Source organism: Alosa pseudoharengus, unplaced genomic scaffold (assembly GCF_046254945.1).
Source record: "Alosa pseudoharengus isolate Yale_2024_CS ecotype anadromous, Long Island Sound unplaced genomic scaffold, YU_APseudo_1.1 YU_APseudo_1.1_scf_1, whole genome shotgun sequence".
Taxonomy (NCBI): domain Eukaryota; kingdom Metazoa; phylum Chordata; class Actinopteri; order Clupeiformes; family Clupeidae; genus Alosa; species Alosa pseudoharengus.
In genome coordinates this window covers 29,493,465-29,504,771 of record NW_027468564.1, presented here as the reverse complement: position 1 = coordinate 29,504,771, position 11,307 = coordinate 29,493,465, and the positions used below count along the sequence as shown (strand labels likewise).

The 11,307-nt window shown below is 39.8% G+C and overlaps 1 protein-coding gene across 1 annotated transcript; it reads right to left on the bottom strand.

Moving 5' to 3' along the window:
- Window positions 1-3,325: 3,325 nt before the first annotated feature.
- LOC143124699 (uncharacterized) lies at window positions 3,326-10,130 on the bottom strand. Its single transcript, XM_076286414.1, has 7 exons — window positions 9,826-10,130; window positions 7,409-7,744; window positions 5,243-5,614; window positions 5,012-5,047; window positions 4,578-4,676; window positions 4,337-4,383; window positions 3,326-4,151 (listed from the first exon to the last, which is right to left on the bottom strand). The coding sequence occupies exons 1-7, from the start codon at window positions 9,863-9,865 to the stop codon at window positions 3,723-3,725; spliced, it is 1,359 nt and encodes a 452-aa protein (XP_076142529.1). The 5' UTR covers window positions 9,866-10,130; the 3' UTR covers window positions 3,326-3,722.
- Window positions 10,131-11,307: the final 1,177 nt, after the last annotated feature.

The following is an 11,307-nucleotide window of genomic DNA, read 5'->3' as shown; positions in this document are numbered from 1 at the left end:
TGCCTCACACATTTCTTTGTAATGCATGGGGTGGAGTACAAAGTCAGATGAGTCATGCAGAATTCTGTTTGTACACATATACACCACATGCACACAAATGTGCACACACACACACAGACACACACACACACACACACACACACACACACACACACACGCAGACACACGTCCTTCAGCTACACCCTCCGTATGTGTGAAAACGTCAGTTTCAGTTTATTAAAAAAGAATGTGTAGGCCAGGAGTGGGCAGAGATGTTACAGGAGATAAATCGGCACATCTAAATTAGGAATTATAATTTCTGTTGACAATGTTTTGTAAATCTTGCTGGCTGCCTAAGCCCAGGGGCTTAAGGGTTCCAGAAACCATGGAACCCAAGACTCAGTGTGACGTCATTAGTCCACTGTGTTCTCCACCCCTAATATCTGAATGGTGCCCTTTAACTTCAAATAACTTTGGTTATGTTATGTGATGTGTCTTATTATGGATTCGCAACAGTGGAATCAACTGTACTCAAAAGGAGGGGTTATCTTGCTGGTCACATTAAAGAACACATCCTCTGTAGGACCTGTGTGCAGTCTTTCATACAGTCATGCTGCTGTGAGCTGATGTGGTTAGATGTGAGTTTATTTGATTCATTCACATTCCTCCAAATGGTCAATGGGGGCTTGAGAGAATGTGGGAAAGAGAGAGTAGAGGGAAGAGTATTGATTATCGATGCTGAGGTTATGGAGAATGTCAGCATGTGTGGCACTTTTGGATAAATGCTTTTTTAGAGAGGTGACATTTATAAACATGTCAAGGCATGCCAGACAACCTCAAATGTGTCGACAGTCCTCAGACTCCAGTGTCACTATGCTAACGCATATTAGCCCTTATAGCTAACTAAGTATTAGTATTTAGATAGAGTCCAACAGCTTATTATTAATGACCAATGTAGGGTCTATAAGTCACCTTCTCTGATTGCTATCTTGCTCTTTATTACCAATATATCACATGCGGTCTGGTTGTGTCCTGTCTGCTCTGCAGCTTTAAACAGTACAATCCGACCCTCTCATTTCAAGACATGCTAGAGAGAGAGGGGGTGTCATTGCACTGATCAGTAGTTGTTGTATAAATGCATGTTATAACCATATTAGACTTATGTATGTTTTTTATGGGCAGACTTTTTAAAAGGGTGTCCCTACTCTTAATTAAAACAACAGCCAAGCCATGTTGAGTTCTAAGTAAACTATAGTTAAACACTTCTTTAAAACTGTGTACTGTTGACACAACAGCCGAGCCATATGTGTTTTGCATTCCAAGTAAACTATAGATAAACACGTATTGCTAGTGTGACTATGGTTTGGCCTAAAAATGTCAATGGGTAGTCATAGTTGTCATGGCAACCCTATGCTGGTTCTGCATTTCTTCCTTGACTTTGACCTCTACTGGCAGCAGAGGGAACTACATGTCCTGACCATACGCGGAGTTAGTGGGGGGGCAGGGGGAGCACTGCCCCCCCTGGTGGAAACGGGTAATTGCATTGTTTCAACAATTAGTGAAATACGTCTGGCATGACCAGATATTTTAAAAATAATTTAAATAACACAAAACAACAATATAAGGAACGGGCTGCAGTTGATGATGGGAGCAGCCAGGTTTTCTTCTCTTGTGATCCTTCACATCACATCGAAAGCGATATTACGGCCAACCTGACGAGGCATGCAGTACGCAAAAAACGAAAATTACTGTTGCACTAGTATGGACATCTTGCCGTGCCAACATTGCAATAAAGGTTGTCTAAATGCCATGTATATAAATGTCCTGTCAGCTTACTAATTGATTTTGCGTTGTGTGTAGATTTAGACTTTTTATTCCACTTTGTTTAAACAGCAAAGTGGCGAAGCCTTGTTCACCTGTTTGGAACTGGCTGGTGAATGTGACGCGCGTAGGCCTGGCTACACCATGACCCTTATTGTGCATCTAGGCCTACTGATCGCTGTGGATTACATTTTTTTCGTGCCATTGGATTACAGCAAAATATTAATATTTTTTCTTAACATGTCTTAACGTAATGGCGTGTTGCGCTTCGTTTGGAGAGGCATCAGACTGTACAGTAGGTGAACACTTCCTTTGATTTTTGGAATTCTCGCTATGATTTAGGTCGGCCCTGCACAGCCTACAGTTTGGAGTTTACTTAATTTGCCTTTGTAGAATCGAATTTGAGTTTTCAATGACTCGTTCTCCTTAAGCTAAGCATACATGAACCGATGCATCTTGTTATTTAAAACTCCACTCTGTTGGCTCGCATGCCAGCAGCACTCTTGAGGCGTCGGAGGTTTACCAACGTTCCACAAGCACAGCTAAGCTAGGTGGCATCCGTTACACTAGACTAGGCTATATAGTTCGTTTTTAATAGCAAACAGAAATGTCAAGATGGAAGGTCATTACATTCTTTAATTGACAAAATATGATTGTACAAAATATTCAATCAATCTGGCGCAAATGAGTCTAGAGGCGGTGGATTAATTTATCAAAAGTGAGCAGCAACCAGACTATGGGCTAAGCCCCGAATGTTTTCAACTGCTAAGCGACACCCCTGTCTATTGCGTTTCAAGACAACCGTGCTGCATTGGATTTCATAAGGACGAATTGTTAAATTGTTACAATGTAATTATATATATCTTATATTTAGCATGTTTGTTTTCTCCATATGTGCTCATGCTGTGTTCCCCAGGTGGTAAGCCAGGTCTCAGCTGCTACAGTTATTATTTTTTTCTGCCCCCCCCCCTGGCTCGAATGTCAAACTCCGCCTATGGTCCTGACTCATGTACCAGATGTGAGTTCTTGGATTTAATTCACAGATGGAAATGAGGAGGCACTTTGTGACTCAAGTTTGTAAGTTCACTGAGTTGACATCTCTGTCAAGTAGATAACTAAGTGGAACAAGTAACTGCAAAAAAGCCCCCCTCCCCCCTTGAAAGAAGAATTCTCCCTCCTCCCAGCTACACTGACTGTTTAGAAGTGTGCAGTATGTCTCTGCCAAACACATATCTGTGCACAATATCAGAGTGAGCACTATTATATTTTTGTTTGACTTCTGTCCCCAGTGGTTTTGCCCCAGTGGTAGAACGGCATCATTCACTTCTCCTTCCTGGGCTTGCCTGCCTTCCTACTCCATCCTTCCTCCTTGATTGTGCACTCTGCTGGTGACTAAGGGAAAAACAATTTGCCATGTGTTCTAATTTTTGGGGTAACCCCTTATTCCATGATTAGCTTAAAAAATGAGCAGAACGGCTTGGCTGGTTAGACACATATTTATTAATGTGTTAACAAAAAGTGGCACAAAATATTATTCACTGAAAATGATACACAAAGTATGATACACAAGGCTTAGAAAGGAACAACATGAAGAATTCAAAATAATGTTATTGATAGATAAATTGTAGTAAAACACTTAAAGACACTTCACATATAAAGGGTGGCCAACTGTCAGGAGAACCGTTTATCAGGTGTTTCTAGACAGCGTATTATGAATGATCACTTTACATGCCGCAAAACATCATCAAACACGTGCAAAGTTGAGTCATTTCAACAACAAAAGTTATTATTTCTGACCGAGGTATGATGGTTTCTAGACACAATTGTGAGTAATATTTTTGTCTATATAACTGTTTGTCATTTTTTCCTAGAATCAGTACATTCAGCTCAGTGAAATGGATTCATACATAATATCAGTGGTGTCAGGCAGAACGTGTTATGGGTAATTGAACAGTGCTATATGTGATGCAGTCTGTGGGGTTTCTGGGTAAGGTAACAGTGGAGTCACCACCAGGGTTGTTGGGCAATTGAAGAGTTGAGTATGTGGGTTCACCAGATTGCATTTTGGGTAATGGAGCCATAGAATATGTTGCATTATCAGATTGCATTTTGGGTAATTGAGCCATAGAATATGTTGCATCAACAGAATGCATAGTGGGTAATTGAGCAGTGGAGTATGTTGCATTATCAGACTGCATTGAGGGTAAGTGAATAGTAGAGTATGTGTGGTTGTCAGAGAGGTTTGTGGGTAATTGAGCGTTGGCATAAACAGCGTTGTTTTCAGTTGCAGCTCTGTTGAGAGGGTGGGTGGGTTCCTGTATCTCCTCATACTCACAATCTCTGTGGCCGGACTGAAAGAAAGAGAGAGAGGGGGGGGGGACAAATAAGCAAATAGCAAATAGACTTATAGAATGATATCCTAAATTGTAGCTATAACATTGCAATTTTCTATCATTTACTGTAATCTATCTATTTTAGCTTGTATGGAGAACCAAAGCGCTCAATAACTTCAGAATGTTCCGAGTGTTTCTCTTACATCTTGTTGGTTGTTGTGTTTTTCAAGGTTATAATCAGTTGCCAGACCTGAAGAAGAGCACAAGCAGAGATTAAGCAAATTCAAATTTAAATCTAAATTGCCTAGATGGTTAAAGTTCATTTCGTAAGTGACCCTCTCACAACACAATCAACATAATGACTGTATTTTCCCAAATCACATATTTTATATAAAATTCATTGCATTGTGTGTGTGTGTAAGTGACATGGGCATTGAGATCCACCTTTACTGTTGTTCCTTCTGTGTTGCCAACAAAAGAGGAGTGCGGCTCCAAACACCAGCGCCACCACGACCAGAGTCATGAAGAGTGGGGCTGTAATGCCTGAAGGACACATAAGTACACACACACACACACACGCACACACACACACGCACACGCACACACACACACACACACACACACACACACACACATGCACACAAACACACATACATACACACACACATGTACTTATATAAACTTACACAGATGTACTTATACAAACACACAGAGAGACATAGAACCACAGCACCAGTTCGATAAATCCATGACTCATCTGCAGTAATTTGTCAAGATAATGTTATTGGCGCACACACACAAACACACACACACACACTAACACAGACACACACTAACATGCACACACACATAGAAACACATGTACACACCGTACTTACCTGGTGAAAGAACGTTTGAATCGTCTTCATGGGATCCTGTAAAAATAAAATTAAAAAAATAATATTTTTTATAAAATTATTATAATTCATTACATTCATCTTTAAGCAATAATATTTGATTGGAATTTCTCATTTTGCTGGTAACTAATTGAACATCACTCAAGATAATAAAATAATGTTGCAAACACAGTACGCATTTATCAATATAAAATCACAAACTCTAAATACTACCATTCTTCACGTTGAGTATTACTTCAGTGAGGTTGTCCACTGAGAGAGGAGAGTTCTGCTGAAAAGAGACGTGGACACCACACCAATATGTCCCAGCATCCTCTGTAGTGAGGTTGGTGATGTTCACCATGAAGAATCCTCCAGTGGTGTTGTCATAGAAATAGAACCTATTTTTACCTCTGGATTCTTTTCCAGGATTGAACCATTGATCTTTTTTCTCTGTTCTTACTCTATCCGTACATGCAACTGCCTCATTTTTACAAAAGTATTTCATTACATTTCCGTACTTCCCCAGGTCATAAGGGCACATAATAGAGATGTTTTCTCCTGTATATCCCTCATACACAGGAGGTTTTCTGGATTCTGTTTTACCTGTAAATTAAAAAAATAACACCAAACTATGTATAAAGTGTATATGAATTTCTCAGAAAAAAAGATTACAGTTTTTTTTCAACTGCTTACACACTAAATCTTTGCTTGTCACACAATTTTCTAAACATGTTCTCCAAACATCATAACCTGACACCAAATCTGCAAAACCATACACTAATTCTCAGTGTTTGACTCAGTTTTCAATTGACTAAAACACATTTTGCAAAACACCACACACAATTTTCTACCTAACACACAAAAATCTAACAGGAAGTAACTTGATTTCGTTCTTTAAACACAACCCATCAAAATGCCACATTAAATCACCAGTGCTTCACTCTTTCTCTTCACATGTGCAAACACTCTTTACTTTACTGAACACCATCCAATCATTGCCTTAGTATAGGTCTATGAATAGATATACTCTCTATATAGGTAGACCCTTTCAATCTGCTCCTAGAGGATTTCCGGTTGAAATATTCAGAACCAATGCAGATACTTTAAAAATAGAGAAAATACAGTAATCGGACGTACAGCTTACAGTAATGTTCTACAAAAAGTTAACTTTATGTAAAATTTGTATTTTTACTCTATTTTTGTTTGTCCCCATGTTACAGTACCATTAGCTCAATACATTTTTCTGTGCTTCCAGAAAATTGTACAATTGTTTGTTTCTGCAGTTGAAAGGGTCTATAGGCCTATGAATACATACTGTACACGACCCCCCCCCCCCACTTCCCACACACACACACACACACACACACATACTTGTCTTTAGAAGAAAAAAAAATCAGTGTTTTCAAAACTACATGTACATCTGGTGGTCACTGTATTCTTCTTTGCTTTTTTTCTTGTTTGCTGTAAAATACTGTATTCACAACAGCAAATTATTTGGGAAAAATCACTATTTTTCTACTGCTACTACTACTGCTTGCATTTTTACTGTGTATTTCAACTTCTCTTTGTTGATACCGTAACTTTCACTCTTGTATGGAAATACATATAGAAAGCCTAAGACAGAAGAGCTTTAGGTTTTGAGCAACAGTGTGTACATGATGTATCCAAAATGTCATATTATGACAAAAGTGTTTGTAATGTGAGGCGAATGTTTGATTTAAACATGTGTTTTTGACATTTTGAATGTTGTGTGTCATTTTGCTGGAGATTTGAGGCATTTTGCATTTTGTGTGAGCAGTTGTGGGTTTTGTGTGTGGAGTTTTGAAAAATAGACACAGAGTTTTGAAAACGTGTATAAACAATTGTAAAAAACTGTAAGCCTTTTTTTTTGCAGTTTTTTGCAGTGTTTAATTGGTAGACAAATGGCAAATCATTATTTCAGCTGAATAAGCTTATTTTGACCCAAATGCAATGCATTGTTTTAATTACAACTCTTAACATTTTGTAAAATAAGTAACTGAAACTCCATACAAACTAAAAACAACAATAAAATAACACAAGCAATAACAACTCTTGAACAATGTTAAACAAAAATAACAAACCTACAATCTTGCAATGTTGAAGAAAGTGAAAACAATGAAATTGATCATGTAAAAGTACCACGATATGGTGGCCCTATACTATTTATACAAATGTGAAGTAAGTCAGAGCAATAGTATATGTGAGCAGAATCACACACACACACACACACACACACACACACACAGACACACACACAGACAGAGAGACAGACCTGATTACAATATTATCATCTGCTAATCAGGGGAGTGACATGTAAGACAACAACTCAACACAAACAACAATCACATAGAGTAAAACATCAATCCCTTTACTCACCCTCCATTACGTCCAAATATACATCAGTGCCTTTAATCTGTCCGCCATTCACTCCACTGCCACCAACTCCACACCAGTATTTGCCGCTGTCACTCTTGGTTAAGTTTCTGATGGATACTTTAAAGAAGCCTTTGGTAAAGTTGTCATACAGAGAGAATCGTCCTTTGCTTTGCCACCACTTTTCTGACACATTGCTCTTGATTTTTTCATCACAGGACAAATTGTGTCCTTCCTTGCAGAAATATTTTTCTTCATTCACAGGTGCACTTGTGGAGTTACACTTGATAATGATGGATCGGCCTGCATACTCTGTCAAGTTTAATCCCCAACTCCCACCTGCCAAAGGAAGGCACAGAACATGTGTTTTCCCTCTCATAAGTTAGTCATTAATGACCACTGTGCATGTTTGTCTGTTGAATGTTTACCTGCCTCATACTAGTGTGAGATGTAGGCTGCGGTTGCCTGGCTCTTATTGAGACAGACACTGAAAGTTGACATGAAAATACAGTATATCATATTGAATTAGGATATATTTTGAGACGTTTAGAACGGGTGTAGAGAGAGATTGATAGAGTCAGATAGAATTAAAAGGAATCACTCAATAGAAGGAGAGAGAGATAGAGTGGATGACGGGTGGATGGGAGAAAGAGAGAGTGACAGATAGAGTCAGATATAATGGAAAAACAGGTAGATGAAGTGTATCACTTGATAGAGGGAGAGAGAGAGATAGTCAGATGGAATGGAAAAACAGGTAGATGAAATGTATCACTTGATGGAAGGAAAGAGAGATAGAGTCAGATGGAATGGAAAAACAGGTAGATGAAGTGTATCACTTGATGGGAGGAAAGAGAGAGAGAGAGAGAGAGAGAGTCAGATGGAATGGAAAAACAGGTAGATGAAATGTATCACTTGATGGAAGGAAAGAGAGAGAGAGAGAGTCAGATGGAATGGAAAAACAGGTAGATGAAATGTATCACTTGATGGAAGGAAAGAGAGAGAGATAGAGTCAGATGGAATGGAAAAACAGGTAGATTAAATGTATCACTTGATGGAAGGAGAGAGAGAGAGAGAGTCAGATGGAATGGAAAAACAGGTAGATGAAATGTATCACTTGATGGAAGGAAAGAGAGAGAGATAGAGTCAGATGGAATGGAAAAACAGGTAGATTAAATGTATCACTTGATGGAAGGAGAGAGAGAGAGAGAGTCAGATGGAATGGAAAAACAGGTAGATTAAATGTATCACTTGATGGAAGGAGAGAGAGAGAGAGAGTCAGATGGAATGGAAAAACAGGTAGATGAAATGTATCACTTGATGGAAGGAAAGAGAGAGAGATAGAGTCAGATGGAATGGAAAAACAGGTAGATTAAATGTATCACTTGATGAAAGGAGAGAGAGAGAGAGAGTCAGATGGAATGGAAAAACAGGTAGATGAAATGTATCACTTGATGGAAGGAAAGAGAGAGAGATAGAGTCAGATGGAATGGAAAAACAGGTAGATTAAATGTATCACTTGATGGAAGGAGAGAGAGAGAGCGTCAGATGGAATGGAAAAACAGGTAGATGAAATGTATCACTTGATGGAAGGAGAGAGAGAGTGTCAGATGGAATGGAAAAACAGGTAGATGAAGTGTATCACTTGATGGAAGGAAAGAGAGAGAGTAACATAAACAAACACTGAGCTGTTAGTGGAGATGCGTTTGGACTGATAGACCGAGCTGCATTTAAATATACAGTAGGCTACTCTGGTCTATGGCCCACTGTCTATTGGCCAAGAAAAAGAAAAGTTACTTGCCGGCCCCTTCTCTACACCTCGTGTCCAGTGCAGTTCTATGTCCTTTTGCAATCTATGACCTCACGTTGCCACGTTTGATTTGTGAAAATCCGGGACCCCCCCACCAAACAAGGCTAGAGTTTATGGATTAAGGCTAATCCATAAACTCTAGCCTTGTTTGTTTGTGCCACATTGATAACACAATATTAACAATACTATACATGATGTTAAGTTGTTACACGCAGTTATAAGTTTCACATATTAAAAGGGGATATCAACAATGACACCTGGAACCTGCCAGTCTATCTCTCTCTCTCTCTCTGGTGCGCACTCAAGATGCGTTTCCCTATTAATTAGAGTAATTAACGTTCAAGTTAGATGCTGCTGCATGATCATCCTTGCATGTAACATGAAGTTGGTGCATTTTGACATCATAAACAACCTCGAAGAGAGAAAAGCAGTTAGGCGATTCATTTTTCATAGTGACACAGGAGGTGCCGGATCCAATAAAAAAGGTTCCGGATCCAATGTTGGATGTTCCGGCATGTTCCGGCTCAAATTAAGCCCTGCTGAGCTGTTAGTGGACTGGACGATGGCTATTACATCCACATTTCATTATGAGCAAAGAGAAACAGAGGCTTACCTTTAAGGAGGTAGAGGATCACAATAACCAGGAACTTCATTGTCCAGTGATCAAAGTCGGTTAATTCAGATAATTCCCTTTTTGAAACGCTGTTGTCATTGCTTCACCTCGATGATACTGACAGCAGTACAGTATGAGTGAGTGAATGATATCCGCCTTCCTCACACCAACTCTCTGATCGCTTTCTGGCTGTGGCTAGAAAACCGGCAGTGGCTTGCAGCTTTAGCTTTTCAGAGTTGGCTGTTTTCGTGTTGGCTTCCCTTTTTTTTAACTGGTTGTGAAGTAGATACAGTTGGCCTCGTGCCTCATTTTGCAACTGTTTAAAAATATGTTTGGACTGTGTGGGAGTGTGTTTGAGGTGTCTGTGTGTGTGTGTGTGTGTGTGTGTGTGTGTGTGAGATATATATATGTGTGTATGTGTGTGTGTGTGTGTATGTCTCAATCTGCCCTCTCTTTCTAACTGTCATGTGGTTGTCCTGTCATGCTGCTCTGAGCTGTGGTTAGATGTGAGGCTAGTTGATTCACATTGCTCCAAATGGTCAATGTGGGCTTGAGAGAATGATAGGGAAAGATAGAGGGAGAGAGAGAGAAAAAAAAGAGAGAGAGAGGAATTGTAAAGTGTAACGTCTAACTAAATGCATAATAATGATGCAAAATATGTTTGCAAATTTAATATCATGAGGAAGATACAAACAGTGGTCAAAGACAGAGAGAGGGGGGGGGGGGAGAGGAATATGAGCAGATTGAGTAAGCCATGGTAAAAAGAGGATGCTTTCAACCAAACATAGAGGAAGGGATGAGCCACACTAGAGAGAGGGAGAGAAAGGGAGAGAGAGAGACATACAAGTAGAATGAGTAAGCCATGGTGAAAACAGGAAGTGTGCACCCAAATGTAGCAGAATGGAGAAGGCCACACTGGGGAGAGAGAGAGATAGGGCTTGGTAACCATGGAAACATTAACCACTGACCCGAGCTACAGCCTTCTCACCCTCAACGGAAGTCACACATCTTAGAACTCAGGAGTGTGGCCACAACACTTACTGGTCAGATATTTAAAGGACAAATCAAACCATGAAAACAATCAGTTCTACCTAGCTCGAGTTGCTGCAGCCAACAGTTACAGCTTCCAGGCAGCTACAGTGCTACACTCTGGGGGCATGTTCATGAGTCCCCATGTTCATGCCCCCCAAAAGACTGAAGCACTGTAGCTGCCTGGAGGGTGGAGACAACACTTACTGGAGAGCTAGAACATGGTGAACACGGAATCAACACTTACTGGAGACCTAGAACATGATGAACACGGAATCAACACTTACTGGAGACCTAGAACATGATGAACATGGAATCAACACTTACTGGAGACCTAGAACATGGTGAACACGGAACCAACACTTACTGGAGAGCTAGAACATGGTGAACATGAAATCAACACTTACTGGAGAGCTAGAACATGGTGAACATTAAATCAACACTTACTGGCGA